The following is an 18,680-nucleotide window of genomic DNA, read 5'->3' on the forward strand; positions in this document are numbered from 1 at the left end:
ATGTATTTATTGTTTGTTTATAATATTTATAGATCACTTTTAACTACATAACAATGTCAGTGCTAATGCGTACTGATATCTATGTGAAAGTAAAAATTCAGGGCCCAGGAAATGATTCCATCATGTTAAGATGAAGCACAGACATATCTCTTCAGAGACCTCCTGCAAATTCTGTCTTTACCATCCAAAATGAAAGGCAGAAGAGCAATATAATAAATTTATGAACATGCAGAAATGGATGGGAAAGTAACTGACTTTTGGAAATGAATGCTTTTGTGAGCTGATTGAACTGGTAAAGTTCAACATGTTAAGAAAGGATTCCTACTAAATGGGAATTATGTTTGCTTGACCTCTGTTACTTCGCTTTATCCCCAGCCAGCTTTTTTCTTCAGTGACCAGATGTTATTATTGCTATTTGACTGCCCGCTGTTTTTGTTGAGGAATCTGATCTGTAGGTAGAAACCTGAAAGACTCATGAATTTATTATGACATAAGCTTGCATGAACAAGAGCCCACTTCATCCAATGTGTACAATTTAGAGTTACCAGGTCCACCTACCTGGCGGGGTGTGTGTGTCTCCCAGTGAACTTTCAGGAGACCATAAGTGATGACACCTAACTTTCAGTAAAACCAGAAGTGTTGTCCCTGAACTAACGATGTTACCTGGAAGTCCCCAAACTGATAATGTCACCTGGAAGTGATGTTATCATGTTGGGGGCAGTGCTCTGGTGTTTTGGGAAAACTCCATGGTAAATTTGCCCTCAAATCATAGAGTTTTGTCCAAAAATCAGATAATTGCCCCCCAACATCCCTGATATGATGTCACTTGCAAGTGACATCATCATGTTGGGGATGGCATTCCCAGTTTTACTGGAAGTCACCCCAAAATGTTGATTGGCTTCCTTCTTGGAACGCAGCGACCTAGCAACTGTGATCCACGCAACGGTCACCTCGAGACTAGACTACTGCAATGCCCTCTACATGGGGCTGCCCTTATACCGAACACGGAAACTTCAGGTGGTCCAGAACGCGGCGGCCAGGCTGCTAACGGGACTACCTCGGTGGAAACACGTGCGGCCTGGGCTGCGGGATCTGCACTGGATACCGGTTGTGTACCGTGTTCGCTATAAAGTGCTGGTCATCACCTTTAAAGCCCTATATGGCCGAGGACCTGCCTACCTAAGTGCCGCCTCTCTCCATATGTTCCCCAGAGAGCACTGAGATCCAGCTCTCAAAATCTTTTAACAATCCCTGGGCCAAGAGAGGCTAGATTGAAGACAACCAGGGAGCAAGCCTTCTCAGCAATGGCCCCTCGATGGTGGAATCAACTTCCAGAGATGATGCGAGCCCTGCAGGACCTGAACCAATTCCGCAGGGCTTGCAAAACATTTCTTTTTCAGCTTGCTTTTAAGACAGAACCTGGCTAAACTGATTTGTAGCCATCTAGCCATCTTATGTATGATTATGACGTATAGTATTTTATAGCACCTATTTTATCTATTTTTAACTAATTTATTTATGTAATTGATTGTATTTAAAATTGTTGTTTATATTGTTTTATTTGAATCATGGAATTCCATGTCTGTGAGCCGCCCTGAGCCCGCCTTTGGCAGGGGAGGGCGGGATACAAAAATAAAGTTGTTGTTGTTATTATTATTATTATTATTATTATTGATTGGGGGTGGGATTTCCTCCTACTGGCCAGCAATGGGCAAGAGCCTGCCAAAGTGGGGGAAATCCCTGCCCCCAACAGGGGACTGGGAACCCTAGTAAAGTTTGACAGAGCTGTGTATACCTCAAACTAAAAATGGCACAAGAGCAGGGAAGAGAGGAGTTATTATGATGAAGTTCAGAACGACTAGTTTTCAAGGACATAGGTGTGTTGTCAGAGAACACAGGTGACAATATGTCAAAAGAGTAAACAGTCCAAGAGCATATTCTGGCCATGACACCCATTCAATTGTAGCTACAGCAAATTTGAGAACAGGCCATCATTTTCAACTTCGGAGGTCAGAGCTTCTATTAAACCTTTTATTTAATTTGGTTTCTCATTTATGTATAGTTCAATATCCAGTATTCCAAAGTACATTACTTGAGACTAAAAGTAAGCTATAGACATTTTGTATAACAAGCAAAATCAATGGGATTCAGATATTCACATCATTAAAATTATGGATTTAATTATCAAAAGCATAAGCCTGGTGTAAAGTACTATAAATACATGTTTTCTGCAATCAGATCTAAAGCCTGTCAGGTGTACTGAAGTAAAATGTTGTCACTGTAGGAATAAACGTTGGGAAATGCTGAGCTGTATGTTGTTTTGAGCTGCTTGGAGGAAGAATGGGATACAAATGTGAAAAGTTAGATTGTGTAAACAGATGAGATGGGGATTTAAATAAATGGGGTTTACCCAGCTCCAGCCTTAACATTTTCTGCTTGGCCACATGTTTTCTGGTATATTTGGTATGAAGTTTTTGTGCTGATGACTTTCACTGTGATATTACGTTATATATGACCAGTGAAACATACCTCAAATACTTTAAACGACACACAGGATATACACATTAGAAGTTTAACTAATTTGTAGTTTATCAAGTAAGTTTATCAAACTATTCTTTTAGTTTACTAAAATTTACTGGTAGTGCCTTATGTAGATACAAGGGGTTTTCTTCCCTTTCTTCAACTGAAGATGACATTTAAAATAAACTGATGTGTCTTTTTCTTTAGTCACATGACCCAGTCACCCCCTTTTGATGATCCTCGATTAGAGAGCTGCCAAATAACACCTCCAGCTCCCCGGAAAGTGGAGATGAGGAGAGATCCTGTGCTGGGCTTTGGTTTTGTAGCTGGCAGTGAAAAACCAGTGGTTGTACGCTCTGTAACGCCAGGTATGGTTCCTCCTCCTATGTTTAAGTTATAGTGTTTTGTATCTGACAGCAGAATTGTTGTCCAGAGAGTCCTGTAATGCATGGGCTTCTGAAGAGTTTAACAAAAAATAAAAGAAACTGTTCCTTTAGGAAAACGAATCATAGACATAGTAACAACAAAAGACATACAAATGCAAGGTTTTGTCATTACAGGACTTTTGTTTCCTAATAACTTTATCTGATCTTGATCATAAATAAGGTATAGCCACAATAAATAATAAGCTGTGTATTGCTGCCTAGTCTGTCTTCAGGGTATGTTTCCACTTGTGTAAATGAAGATGACGAGTTCCTTTAAGCACTTCCCCTGTCCCAGGAGAAATAACATTAATCGCAAATCAGTCTCTCACAAAGTTAAGAGGTCTTGCCTCAAAATCCATTTGTTATAAAGCTAGGGTTGCCAACCTCCAGGTGAGACCTGAAGATGTCCAGGAATCAGGGGCGTAGACTTTTCAATTTCTTGGGGGGGGGGGCTGGGGCCCAGCCAGAGACATTTGATCCAGTGACATCATAGGGAGCAGCCAATGACATCACAGGGGGGGGCCTCCATTATCATTACCTATGAATTTATGGAGAAGCTCCCTCCCCATACATTTAGGGAGCACCCCCCCAACAATGCCCATGGACAGGGCCAAACCCAGAAAAAGGTGGGAGTTGGCTAGTGGTTATAGTGGTATCTCAGAGGTCTCTTGCTGTGTCCTGTTTTTGAAATTCACTTTTAGAATAGTCACTTTAAGATCTGCAAATATACATATCATGTGCACAGGACAAACTAATGGTCACAAATTTGATAGTAAAAGGCAATACAGAAAAGCTTTAGGGGAACATTTCCCTTCCCCCTGCTGTTTTCTGATGACCCTGAAGCGCAATGTCCTTTACCTTCCCCCCCCCACCCCCAACAGACACCCTGTGAAGTAGGTTGGGCTAAGAAAGCTCTTACAGCAGCTGCCCTTTCAAGGACAACTCCTACAAAAGTGATGATTGACCCAAGGCCATTCCAGCAGCTGCAAGTGGAGGAGTGGGGAATTAAACCCGGTTCTCCAGGATAAGAGTCTGCACACTTAACTACTGCTGTCACCAACTATATGTTGGGTTCAGTATAAGCTACAGTTTACAGCTGCTGCTGATACCAAACTGGCTGTCACCAACTATATGTTGGGTTCAGTATATGCTACAGTTTACAGCTGCTGCTGATACCGGGGCTTGACACCTAAATCATTCAGTTTTCACTTATACAGAAATCAAACTGTCATTTCATTTCATGTATTCAACATATCCTGCCCTACCCACAAAATGGGCTCAGGATGGCTCACATCATAAAACCAACAGCAGCAAAACAATAAATAGGATCAATGATTAATAGCAAAAAAAAAGCTCATGTCAGATAAAATAAGTGTGTGTGCAATCTAAATGAAACAGTGTACATGCACACAAAAGCTGATGCCCAGAATAAAACTTGGTTGGTTCTTAAAGGTGCCACTGGCCTCAAATGTTGTTCTTAAAGGCCTCTGATCTTCATGGCCGCACTCAATCTCACTTTCCTCCCAAATGTAAATTGGAACCAAGCAAGTATTTTGAATCCACCAACAATGTTCCCTCTAAGCTGCAGAGTCTTGTGAGCAAAAACTCTACTTTGTGAGCTACTGGCATTAAAGTTGTGAGCTACTGGCATTAAAGTTGTGAGTTATTGCATAAATTATTGTGCTCTAGGGCCATTTTTACTGAGCTAGGACAAAATTGTGTGAGGCTAAAAATCTGTGAGCTAGCTCATGCTAACTCAGCTTAGAGGGAACACTGTCCACCAAAGAGAGTCTGCAGTCTGACTGTTGGTGCATTAAAAGTGGAGGGAGAAGGAGTGTCACTATTATCTTGACAATTGCTGCTGAATCTTGACAATTATCTTGACAATTGCTGCCCTATCCAAGGCTGATTGGTTCATTGTCTTTTCCAGCTCATGAGACTTTCAAGGCAAGAGAAGCAGAAGCTCAATTAGCATTTCTAAGGAGCTGGGTTGTAAAGACATTAAGTCATTCATAAAGTCATTCACTGACTTTGAAGCTCAGAGGGAAAAATCCATTCATGCCTTTGAAGCCCCAGGTCCTGTGTTGATTGCCCAGTGGGGGCTTAGTCCCAGGTGGGAAAATCCCAGGGGCTCCAGCCCCCCAGCCCCTGCGTACTTTATGCCTATGCCAGGAATTAGAATTCATTTCCAGGTGACAGAAGCCAGTTCCCTTTGAGAAAATGGTTGCTTCAGTGGACCGATTCTATGGCATTATATCCCACTGATTTCCTGCCCTTCACCAAACCCTTACCTTCGCAGGCTCCACCCCCCCACCCCCCAATCTCCAGTTATTTCCTAATATAGAATTGGCAACCAACTCTGGAATATCTGTTGCTGAAAATATTGTTGTGGCTCTCTGAGAAAGAATTACATCAAACTACTTCTCTCAGTCTCTTTCTTTAAATGTGTTGTAGGCTGCTTTTCCTCTGTTGAAAGTGGAAAAAAATATTTTGATAGATAACATCATAAAATAAATAACAATAAAACATCAACTATTATAAAAGCAGCCCAACAACAATTTTAGCTGTTGCAAAGATCCTACCATACTGATCTGCAGTTTGCCTGACTGAGTTCCTTCTTAAACTATACTATGGGGGGGGGGGGGTGTGGCTAGAATCCACTTTCCCCTCCTCACTAGCCAGTAAGGGCTGATGGCAGCCAAAAGGACACACTGGTCATGTACAGAGTGCACATTGAAGGTTTCTGAAGCCTGAAAGACCTCAGCGTTCAGACTCAAGTAAAGCTAGCTAGAAGGACATTGAGGAGGAAGACATTTATGGTCAGGTAGAAGTTCTATATAGCTGGATTTCAAGTTGTATGCCTGAGGAAATGAAGGTTCCTCACACCCCACCACAGTGGGAAATCTGAAATTAGAAACTAAACCTACACGCTAACCCCCTGCACCAAAACTCTGTTACTATTTCCCAGCTTTCTAAAAAAAATGATTTTACAGTGGGATGGGGGGTTGGAGAAACACCATTGTTATTTCTTGCTCACTGATTCTGTTGAATTCTGAGATATCTAGTAAGCATGATCTAACTAAAAACGTACAAATCTCTATGATGCAATAAATCTCTGTCCTCTGCATAACTGAGAAGGCTGCCTATATCTGCATAACCTGTGCTTAAATGTCATATCTCAACAGGGGGACCCTCTGAAGGAAAACTTATCCCAGGAGACCAGATCATCATGATTAATGATGAGCCAGTGAATACAGCTCCAAGGGAGAGAGTCATTGACCTTGTCAGGTAGGCAATGTTTCCTTCTTTTGTTTTAAATTTTATTTAGAGAGCTGACCCACTCTATCCTTTGACATTTAAAAAAAAAGAAACCCAAACCTTTCAGCATCCCAATAAACACATAATGTTATCCATTGAACGGAAATCTTTGGGTATGGCAGTGATTAATTTTGGCATTTTCATTGGAAGGCAGACAGTGCAGGCCAGATTTCATTGGAAGGCAGACAGTGCAGGCCAGATTGTCCGACGTTAAAATAGAAAAATTCAAGACGGTAGGCTGGAGAAGCCGCCTCTAGGAGTTAAAGGTTAGATGGGGAATTAGGTGGGAGTTGGAAAGAAAGGATGTTGAGAAAGCTTGTTGAGATTGAGGGAAATGGTATAGTTTGAATGCAGAAGAAGTTAGAGGAGAGGAAAAGGTAGATTATGTAATGGAGAAGAGATGTAATGGCAAGGGAAAAACAACTGAAAGACAGGAGGAGGTCAGATCAAGGAAACATGTGGAAGGGTTAGAAGAGATCAACAAGATAATGAATTTGGCATGTCTTTCTTTTCGTTCTCTACACTCATTTTGACAAGCAAGAATTTTATGTAGGTTAACAGGCTGACTGTGACAGACAAAAAAGCTGTCATCCGGAATAAATTACTGGTGAAAACTCTTGACAGGTGACAAGTATAAAATTAATAACTAGCTATAAGTGCCTCTTTTATTGGAATCTTCTTAGTAAAGATTGAAGGGTTATAAGGAAGAGGACATGACATTTGGAGATTTAAAAGAGGCCAAAGAATATTAAATTGTAAAAAGGAGAAATTATAAAGAGCTTCCTGTTCACTGGACTATGCTTTGCCCTCTTTTCTGCACTCGCATTGTCTACAGTCAGGGCTTTTTTTGTAGAAAAAGTCCAGCATGAATTCATTTGCATATTAGGCAACACCCTTGACATCACCATTGTTCCACACAGGGCTTTTTCTACAAAACAGCCCAACAGGAACTCATTTGCATGTTAGGATACACTCCTTGATGCCAAGCCAGCCAGAACTGCGTCCCTGGGTGTTCCTGCTCAAAAAAAGCCCTGTCTGTAGCCACAAAATGGAAGAAGAGATTCTGAGGCATTTAAATGCCATGAATAGCATTTGAATGCTGTGACAGGAACTACTCTGTTCACGTACATGGCAAAATTGCATGGACTATGTGCCATGCTGTTGCTTCTAGCATTATTACTTCCAGCAGGCTAATTCAGGGAGGAGAGGAACTTTTCTAAGCAAAATTCTGTTTTTCTAAACTTGTGAGTTAGCCATGTGTTTCATGGGCTGATTCTTTGTTTTCCGTGGATACCAATTTAGTCAAGCAGTTGCTAAGCAAAACTGTAAATAGTAACCTGTGTTAAATTCTTGGGAGGAATACTCTGCTGGTGGTATATTTGCCTGAAATATCACACAAAAGCTCATGGCTGTGAGTTTTTGTGTTATATTTCAGGTTTGGTGTCATGGTTTCCTTGCTGGAGAATCCCATCTGGTGGTATACCTGCTGCAGAATCCCATCCTTTCATTTCTCTGTTATGTCTGCCTGTGGTGTCTGACAGCAGTTGACTTTAATGAATTTCAGAGAGCTGTATTAGAGTTACATAATACGTCATTCCGCATAAAGAGCTTACTATTGTTTCTTTGGGGACATCTGGAACGATTAAGGAAAACACTGTACATTCAGCACACTAGGGGAAAAGTAATTCATTGTGCCCATGTGGTGAAACATCCCTGCTAAAACAGCAACTTAAACCAGTGTCATACATAGTTTTGGTGTTTCTGCATATGCAGAAATCATGCTTTGCTGTAATTTGATACATGCTCTTTGAAATTTTCTCTTTTATCTAGTTGCAAAAATCCATCACTCATGATATCTAAAACTGGTTTCTTAAGGTGTGCCTTTTAGAGTGTTAGGTTTTTCTTTCCATTTGTTGATTCAGGTCTCTTGTTTTATTTTATCTAGTTTGCAGTCCATGCTCCTGAGGTGATACACAGAATAAAAATAAGCGCAAAGACTTCTTAGTACAACAATAAAATCCAACTGAAAGGCACTGTTTCAGCAGGTAGCAGAGGATAGGACTGGTAATGATGGGTTTCAGCTGTGGGTGGTGAGATGTCAGCAGGATATTAAGAAAACCTTTTTAACAATAAGGGCAGTTTCCTGACCTGGATAGCCCAGGCAATCCTGATTTTGTCAGATCTCAGAAGCTAAGGAGGGCTGACTCTGGCAAGTACTTGGAAGGGAGACTTCCTTTGAATACAAGGAGTGGGAGGCAGAGGTCGGCTGTATCAAGCCACTTCTCTCAGTGTCTGCCCTTCATGCTCCAGTAGGGGCTGCCAGTGGTTGCCATGACTTCTAGGCATGCATAAATTCAAAATACCCTCCCCAACCCAATAATGGCAGTTTCAGTGGTGGAATCAGTTGCCCGGAGACATTGTGTGTTCTCTCTCCTTGGTGGTGTTTTAAGCAAAGATAGGATAATAATTTGTCAGGGATGCTTTTAGGCCATTCTACATGATGTAGGTAGTTGGACTGGATGATCTTTAGGCCCTTTCCAAGTTTTTGATTCTATGATTCAATTCTTTCAATTTAATTCTTGCTAGGTTACATCATTTTAAATCCCTGTCAATAAAACCAGTACAGTAATGCCCCCCTTTCAATTTGTGAAACAGGAAAAACCTTAAGGCAGAGGTGGCCAATGGTAGCTCTCCAGATGTTTTTTGCCTACAACTCCCATCAGCCCCAGCCAGCATGGCCAATGGCTGGGGCTGAAAAGAGTTGTAGGCAAAAAACATCTGGAGAGCTACCGTTGGCCACCCCTGTTTTAAGGCATTTTTAAGCTAGACAAGCTTGGGTCTAAGGATCACGAGCTTAAGGACCGCAAGCCGACCTTCCCTATGTAATGGATTTTTTCTGTTTCTCCCATCCCATTGAAGTTCCCCGTAGTGCTTTTCTTAGATGTCAGGGAACTCTTGGTAGTAGCACAGGATGTGGGATAGTAGTCTGTTGCAAGAATGCATGGAAATTGCTCATCACCCTCATTCTGCCCACGGAATCGCCCTTCCACATGCAGAAGACAGCTCTAGATCCAACTGCCAGACTTGAAAGGCTGCTGCCCTGATGTTTTGGTCTGCACTTTCCAGTCATCTTGTGCCTTTAAAGTTGGAGAGGCACATAAATGGAAGCCTCAGTTGGCCGTCTTAAGGGCAGGCAGACCCATGTGAGATTCATTTGCTGATAAATCTTAACTGACAAGCAGGCTCATTTGGCAGGGTTCATGCTACACAGACAGCACTCCATTAGCATCCCTGTAGCCCTTTAAGCCAGGTGGCTCAGGTAGAACTGTAGTATAGTTTGCAGCAGCCATTATTTCTGGCCTTTTACAACAGCTTTCTTTGCGTGTTCTTTTCTGCTGAGCTTTTTTTTCCTAGGCAGAGATCCTCAAAGCTATTTTTCAAAAATTAAAGAGCTTGTTTATATTGGTATTTGTGACATCAGCTGGTGCTTAAAAGGTGGGGGACCCTTCTTTAAAAGCAAAGTTATTAAAATAGGGTAGGAGCTCCAAAAATGAATTCTGTTATTTTACTATATCGTTAAAATACCAAAAGAGAGCATACTAAACAGCTGAGCTCTATTTAAAGAACCAGCTGTGTGGCTGTTTAGCAGCAGCTGCTGAATTTTTCCTCCTTGTATTTGTGATACATGTTCTGGTACCTTAAAGTTAATCACAGCATAGTTAGTGTTTGAAGTTAGTGCCCATGCAGGGAAAGCTTTTATATTGCCACATGACATAGCAGACTTCTGTATTATTTAAAATCGGTCATCTATTCTGTGCTGAACAGGCTGAAAATCACAAAGGACAAAAAAAAAATGACAGAATCATAGAAATTTTTAGGTCAGCTAGTTTAGTTCCATGCAGTGAGGTATGATTCTGTGATTTAAAAAAACACACACACACACCACACAGATTACGCCTTCTACACTGCATTTTAAAAAATAACTGTATTTCCCTGTTCCTTCAAGCATGCTCCTTGGTGTGGATAGAAGGATGCTTGAAGAAGGCTATAGCGGTCTTCAAGCATCCTTCAATCTATGCCACATTATTAGGACTTCTTTCTTCTGGTTGGATAGTTCTTGATTATAGTAGATGTCTGCTCCAAGTGGATAGAAATCCACCCAGTGAAATCCACAACCTCCACTATCCCAACCTATCCCAACCATAGCCGGGCTCTGGGTGATGTACAACATAGTTTATAAATACAATATTTAAGACCAGTAAAAAATAACAATTACAAATCCTAATGGCATCCTATTAAAAAAATTTCAATCCAGATTTTTAGATGCAGCAGTAAAGGTATGGAGGGCATGGGGAGATGCCAGCCTGACAACCATCGCTGTCTTTAACCAAAAGCCTGATGGAACATTTCTACCTCACAGGCCCTGTGGAACTGTAGAAGATCATGCAGGGCCCTGATGTTCTCTGGCAGAGAGTTCCACCAGGTCGAGGTCAGAACAGAAAAAGTCTTAGCCCTTGTCAAGGATAGCCAGAACTCTTTAGAGCCAGGGATTACCAGTAAGTTTTGACCAGTATAGTGTAATGCTCTTACAGGGACAAAGCAGAGGAGTCAATCTTGTAGATTAGTCAGTCCTGGACTGCTCAAGGCCTTAAAGTTCATAACCAAAACCGTGAACCTGTCTTGGTGTTCAATCAGAAGCCAGTGTAGCTGGCGCAGCACAGGTTGAATATGTGGTGTCCTAGGCAATCTCGACAGAACCCACGCCTCTGCATTCAGGACCCATTGGAGCTTCTGGGTCAAATTCAAGTGTAGGCCAGCATAGAACAAATTATAGTAGTCTAATCTGGAGGTGACCCTTGCATGAATTACTGTGGCTAGGTCTGAGTGAGATGGAAGAGAAGCCTGTTGCCAAGCTTGGCAAAGATGGGAAAATGCCACTTTGGTAATATGTGTAACCTGGGCCTCCATTGAAAGGGAGGTATTCAGTGTTATTCCTAGACTCTTGACAGTTGGTGCTGGTGTTAGAGGCACCCTGTCAAGAGCTGGCAGGCTGTGCTCCAACTCCAACCCAACAGCCACAGAACTTCTGTCTTTAATGGATTCAGCAGCCAGCCCACCACAGCCTCCAATCCCTTGGCCAATGAGGATAGGACAGTGGTCGATCAGTCACCCAGCAGCATATACAGCTGGGTTTAATTTGCGTATTGATGACAGCCGAGCCCAAAGCTCTGTACCAGCTGGGCAAGGGGTGCATATAGATGTTAAACAGCATTGGAGAGAGGAGTGCCCCTTGAGGGAACCCCACACACTAGGGAGTGTCTAGTGGACACATTCTCCCCTTATGCCACCCTCTGTCCCCAACTGTGGAGAAAAGAGGAAAGCCACTGAAGGGCCATCCCCTGGATTCCCACTTTGGCAAGGTGGTGAGTCAACAGATAGTGGTTGACTGTATCAAACCCCACTTTAAGATCTAGCAATAGCAGCAATTCTGACCCACCTTGATCCAGCTGCATTCAGAGCTCATCTGTCAGTGACCAGGACAGTCTCCATCCTGTGGCCAGGGTGGAATCCAGACTGGAACGGGTCTAGTGCTAATGTATCCTCCAGAAAACCCTGAAGTTGTTTGGCCACTGCTCTCTCAATTTACTCATCCGGAAATGGCAAGTTTGATACTGAGCGGTAATTAGCCAGATCAGATGGATCCAACAATGTGACAAATTTCCACAGACCTTTGTTTGTCAAAGACTTCCAGTGGTATTGGTCACAGATAATGGACCAAGCTTTACCAGCCAAGAATTTAAGGAGTTCCTGTGGAAGAATGGAATTAAATACATTCAAACATCTCCCCAGTGCTTTTTTTTGTAGAAAAACCCCAGCAGGAATTCATTTGAATATTGGGCCACACTGCCTGGCCTGGGAACACATGGCTGCCACATGGTGGGTTGGGCCAGCCAGAGCCCTGGCCAGCTCAGGGGGAGCTCCGCTCCTCTGGGCTCCAGCAGAAAAAAAGCCCTGCATCTCCCCATCATCCAGTTTCAAGTGACTTAGCTGAGAGAGCCATCAGAACTTTCAATGAAGGAATGACAAAGATGATGCATGGGACTTTGGAGACAAGGCTGGCTCAATTTCTTTTAAAATATAGAATCACTCCACAGTCCACGATGAGAGTGAGTCCAGTCTAGTTGATGGGAAGGAAGTTACAGACCCACATGGGTTTAATGTGTCTCAAAATAGAAAAGGAAGTGCAAAGGAAACAGACTCTTTAAAAAGGTAACAATGATTACTATGCTAAGGATAGAAACTTGGGGGTACAGGATCATGTCAATACCAAGAGTTTAAGTACCTCCCAACTGATCTGGATCCCAGGTAGGATTCAAGCTAGACAGGGCCTCTAGCATTTAAAATTGATTTACCTGAAGTCATCAGGTGACATCAAGACCACATCAGCAGGAGAACTGATGTGCAAAAGTGGAACAGGAATGCCTGGAAAGCCCGATTCTCTGTGACATAGAGGCAGAGACCCACTCTAAATTGATGCCACCTTCCAGGTCACCAATTAGGGGAGATTGCAAAGAAACTGACTTTTCCACGACCAGGGATAATGAGGCAGCAGAAGCACACCACTATCCAGAGAGAGCAAGAAGTAGTTATTTGAATGACTGTAGTCAAGTGATTACTAAAGAAGAGGAAGAAAACCTTAAAGGGGAGAGGGATGTAGTAAAATGGATAGTAAAGAGTTAATTGGAACCTCATTATAGCTTGGAGGAAAACTCCACCCCCTGGACTGTTCTCTTTTTCTTACTTTCAGTTTCTGTGTTTAGTTCAAAGTTACTTGCAATAATGCTGTTGTGTATCATTCACGAATCCACATGAGTACAGCAATTTATTTCATTACCATAGTGAGATCACCAAACATACCTTCATAACCAGGTGCTTGTCTGTGGATTTCGCATCACCCCATCAAACCACTGCTCTGAAACATTAATTTTCAAAGTGTGCATGCGCCCAAAACCTTAGCATTTTGTACACAATCATTCAGCTTGCAAATAACAATTATTCTTATTAAAAGTGTTTATATTATTGTTTAAAAGGCCATGGTTGTAAAAGCTTGTTGTAGGATTTGTTATTCACAAACTGGGAAGCACATTTTTGACAACAAAGCAAGCACCAAAATATTTGTGTGAAAGGAAGCTAGATGCATTCTAGGGAAAGATGGAGTCATTAGGTAGATGCCATATTCAAATCAATGCAGTTCTATCCAACTCATTCATTATATTCTACTTGCAGAGAAAGGCAGGCATGTGCTTTAGCTAGGGTTGCCACGTCCTACCTTGGCGGAGTCCTCGCAGAATCCAGACATGGTACTATAGAGTTTTTACCCCAAATGCTAGATTGTTCCCCATGCGACATGTCTGGCACAGTGATGTCACTTTCAGGTGATGTCATCATACCGGTATGTCATGCAATGATGGAGCTCTTTGGAGGCTGGGATCCCCCGAGCAGCCCACTCTTGGCCGGCAGTTTAAGAGCCCCCAAACCAGGGGAATCCCCACCCCACAGCAGGAGCTTGGCAGCCCTAGCTTTAGCCCAAGATGAATACCCAGATGCGAATTCTTTCCAGAATCTAATACCTAGTCCTTCAATACTGGAGCACCACATGCCATGAATACTTTCTTTTGGAGGCTGCGTCTTCTCTTAAAAATTTGCCCACTAACATTAGATTTTCCTGGGAATTATTGTGGTTATTATTTAAAATTGGTAGAGTAGTTTTATTTTTAAAAAGGAAAGGATTTCTCTCTCTTGGAGACTAATTTACAACTCTAAAACAGGATTTTGCAGGATTTTACAAAAATAATGTAATTGTAAATATGGCACAACTGAGAATGTTTTGATCCCTTGTTTAAGGCTCTGTGCTGTCAATTTTATTCCATATACAAGTGACTAAAAGTCCTCTAAAACAAATTGCCTTATTTAGCATCTTTTCCCATGGTTCTTTCCTTTGTGTCCTTAAACAAGATCTGGAAACTGTATTTTAATCATTGCTCTTGATATAATTGACACTAATTGCAATTGCTTGAACACATGCAGTTTTTCTGGACGTTGAAAGTCTGTTATTTCATTTGACTGCACAGAATTATTTGAAGGCTCTTAGGATGTTGAACATAGTAGATTAAACAGAGATACTGGTTATGTGCAGGGCTTTTTTGTGGAAAAAAGCCCAGCAGAAACTCATTTGCATATTAGGCCACACCCCCTGATGTCACCATTGTTTCACGCAGGGCTTTCTTTGTAGAAAAAGCCCAGCAGGAATCATTTGCATATTAGGCCACACACCCTGATACCAAACCAGCCAGAACTCCATTCCTGTTTTTTAAAAAGCCCTGGTTATATGTGTTCACTTGCTTGCTAAGATGTAACTTGTAAATGTTTAACTGGTCATGAGCACATGAATACCATACATCTAAGAATGTCATACATTCACTTAGGTGTTTCTTTACTGTATCAGGAAGTCTTTGTTCAACAGCTGCCAAAGATTTTAAAACATGAAAATGTATTTAAATGCCCAAGGTTGTGGCTGATGCATTACTCTGTACATGGTGCATAAGAGATAAAATCCCATAATGCTGTCTGTAACCATGTCTGGTCAGTGAGATATATACAGCTTATATGCTTGTCTGTGTGGATGTGACCTACTTCCCAGTTCAACCCCAATTTACCTTAGTATCATCCAACGTTAGAGTTGCCAACTTTAGTGTGGGAAGTTTCTAGAGATATAGGGGCAATATGTGGGAAGGGTGGTGGTTAGGGAACAGTGGGAGCTTACTGAAGATTCCATGCCATAGAGTTCTCCCTCCAGACCTACTGTTTCCTCTAGCTGTACTACCATCTCTGGAAGTCTGGAGCTTAGTTGTAATTCCAGGCACCTACCAGAAGGTTGGTATCCATATCCAAAGGCATTCTTCCACTGCATCTTGTTTTGAAATGACTAGCTTTGGTTCAACTAAAGGCTCTTAGGCAACAACATTAAAAAAAAGCAAAATAAATATTCAGGCGGGAAAGTGGCCAAGGAGGTAGAGCAGCATGGTGATATCTATCTATCCATGAAGATCTGGACATGGTCTTATTCCCTACAGAAGGGTCTAAATGTCTAGGGAGGCAATGATCCAACAGGGTATAACAGGAAAAAGACAAGAGCAGTGATGTCACAGCAAAGGGGGCTTAAACTGCTGCACAAATCTGAGCAGTTTGGAGCAGATGAAAAGTTCACTTGAATTCTGGATCTGATTACAGGGTCAGAGAATAGAATTAAAAGCTAAAGGTTGTTGTTCTCCCTGATCTGGTGCTCTGCTCAGAATACGAAGACGGTGATCAGAATTGGGGGAGGGGGGTTGAACACTGTCCCCCTTGTCATGGAGTGATCACTAGTTGCTGGATATACCCAGTTTGCTATTTTCAGGAACAGTAAAGCTCTACAAGGGTGTGGAGCCAATTAAGATTACCTGCTCCCCAAATGCTGATGGATCATCTGACTGGTTTTCAAATGGCATTAGGGATGCTCCTGCTGATATGGTCACACTCCCGACAATGCCCTGGTTGTCCTCTGGAAAAAGGAAATGACAAGGCAGATGATTAGAGCAACATGGAGAAAGACTTGGGACAAATCTAACAACGCATAGGCAAGAACACATTTAAAAACTTATACCATTACTGTGATGGTGATGAAGAAATAGTATTTCTCTGCCAGCATTGCATCCACATAGTATATGCTTGTAAAATACTTCTGGGTGGTCAGAAGCTGGGCTTTTTTTGAGCAGGAACGCACAAAAACACAGTTCTGGCTGGCTTGGTTTCGGGGGTGTGGCCTAATATGCAAATGAGTTCCTGCTGGGCTTTTTCTACAAAAAAAGGCCTGGTCAGAAGACTGTTGGATTGTGGCCTATGAGATTAGATGGGCTGGTCTATAGCTTTGCTGATAAAATCTGCTCAATGTTTTCCTCAGTGCTTTGCAGATAAAATCCCTTGCATTCATTCTGAATTGGACTCTAAATTTGTGCTCAAAGAATTGGAAGATCCCAGGGTGCTTATTTTTTCAGTTGTGTGGATACCTTTCAGGTTCACAGCGCCCCCCTCCTGGCAGATTTAAGCAGCCGGGATCTGTCTGGGGATCTGTGTTGTTCAACATCTTGATAAATAATTTGGATGAAGGAATAAAGGGAATGCTTATTAAATTTGCAGATGATACTAAATTGGGAGGGGTAGCAAATACAGTAGAAGACAGAATCATGATACAGGATGATCTTGACAGGATGAAAAACTGGCTAAAACAACTAAAATGAATTTTAACAGGGATAAATGTAAAGCTCTGCATTTAGGTAGGAAAAATCAACTGCATAATTATAGGATGGGTGAGACTTGTTTTGGCACTAGTATGTATGAAAAGGATCTAGTGTCTTAGTGGGCCATATGCTGAACATGAGTCAGCAGTGTGATGTGGTAGCTAAAAAGGCAAATGTGAGTTGGGGCTATATCAACAGAAGTATCGTGTTCAGATCACACAATGTGATGGTGTCACTTTATACTGCTCTGGTAAGACCTCACCTAGAGTATTTTGTTCAGGTTTGGGCACCACAATTTAGGAAGAATATAGGCAAGCTGGAATGTGACCAGAGAAGGGCAATGAAGATGGTGAGGGGTCTGGAGACCATCCTATGAGGAAAGATTGAAGGAGCTGGGTATGTTTAGCCTGGAGAGCAGATGACTGAGCAGTGATATGATAACTATCTTCAAGTGCCTGAAGGGCTGTCAACAGTTTAATATCAAGTAAACCTGAACTTCCCCTGTACACTTCCAAATGCCTAAAGTGAACCCTATTACCTTTAAGAAGCCTTGATTTCCAAAATTATCATTCAGTATAAAATTTTCCTTCACAACAGAACATATATATGATTATCATTTTTTAAAAGGAAAAAATCCAGTAACCTAAGGTTAATGCTTAAATTGCTAGAATAACCAGTTTCTAATTAATACAGGAAAAAAGAAAGGAAATAGTAATTAGCATGAAAGAAAGAGGAAAATGAAGAACTAGTTACCATTTGGCTTAAGGCAGCAAGCAGCATGTGTCCCAGCATCTGTGAGATGCTCACAGGGATAGCTGAATTTAACTATGAAAGGGATAAATTATTGAACATAGATCGAAGAGAGAGTAATTATTTCAGACTTAAAGATAGTAGGAAGGTGGGCTTGTTTCCCGTAATATGTCTTTTCTTTTCATTATTATCTCTGATCAAATAGCTATTCCAGGTTTCTGTAGCACACGGGCAGTTCAGTTCATTTTTTTGAGCCTCTGGCATGATGGAATTCTGACTCAATGTGGTGGGCACAGCCACAAAATGGCTGCCACAAAATAGCTGCTGAAGGAGATGGAGGCACAAAATGTCTGTCTCTGGTTAGCTCACAGTGAAGATCCTTGCACTCTGGTAGCAGATGCTTCCCAATTTTTTTTTTTTAATCTACACATTTTTAAAAAATCTACACTGTCAATGAGAAATGTTCAATGACCAGTTAGAAGCCTTGCTGTGCAAAAGTCTCACTTGGCCCCTCCTGCTTTCTAAAAACACTTTCTGGGTGCCAGGAAAAGTGTTGATGGGTCCCACGGTGCCCATGGACACCATGTTGAAGGCACCTGCTGTAGTGCTTCAGAAGTTCTGCAAGTTTAACAGCAAGGTATCTCATAATATGGGATGCAGTAACACTGCAAAGTTCACATGCTGGACGAAGCTCTGGTAAAATCTAATGGTTTTTCAGTGCTAAATGGAATCTTTTTGACATTTTTATGGAGCATAACTCAAGGCTAATGCAACCACAGATGTGGGAGGAGTTTGGCATGGTCTGCTATAGTATTTGTATTATGGACTGAAGTATTATATGGAATAGAATAATTTTATAAAGCCGTTCTTTCCCATTGGTTGGGACCAGGCTAGCCCATGTGGAGGCAAGGTTTAGATGAACTCAAAAGTCACAGTTGCAATGTCACTTCTTTAAGAAACTGTGCCATTGACATAAACTTTTTCAATAAAACTGTGCAACTGTGATATCTCAGTGGGTGTATTAGAAGAGGGGGTGTTCTAGCAAACACACAACCATCATTCCTAAGGTTACCACATCTCAGTTACTGTTGGTACTGGAGTGGGATCGGGAGGAGGGAGATTTCAAAAGTTAAAAATTAGGAGGAAGAGAAGGTCATACAAGAGGAGGGGGAGCACAGGGATGAGCTAGCCATTATAGCTACCAGGGAATTTCCCAGCGGGCTGTTGAGCTGCTGTCCCCAGAGTGCAGGGTAGAAGGGGTGCTCCTAGCACAGAAAAGGCAGACGTCTCCGTCTTGGGAGACGAGGCTCTCAGCCCAGGTGATGAACCA

At 41.9% G+C, this 18,680-nt stretch overlaps 1 protein-coding gene across 5 annotated transcripts in view; it reads left to right on the top strand.

The window, feature by feature from the left end:
• FRMPD4 (FERM and PDZ domain containing 4) overlaps positions 1-18,680 on the top strand; it is a 378,612-nt gene that overhangs the window by 301,546 nt on the left and 58,386 nt on the right. For all 5 annotated transcript variants that reach the window (XM_060233967.1, XM_060233963.1, XM_060233964.1 and 2 more), the window contains exons 3-4: positions 2,728-2,888; positions 6,131-6,233. In XM_060233967.1, coding sequence (XP_060089950.1) covers positions 2,728-2,888; positions 6,131-6,233 — 264 coding nt within the window. The remainder of the gene's footprint in view (positions 1-2,727; positions 2,889-6,130; positions 6,234-18,680) is intronic.

The sequence above is a fragment of the Heteronotia binoei genome, chromosome 3 (assembly GCF_032191835.1).
Source record: "Heteronotia binoei isolate CCM8104 ecotype False Entrance Well chromosome 3, APGP_CSIRO_Hbin_v1, whole genome shotgun sequence".
In the NCBI taxonomy this organism is placed as follows: domain Eukaryota; kingdom Metazoa; phylum Chordata; class Lepidosauria; order Squamata; family Gekkonidae; genus Heteronotia; species Heteronotia binoei.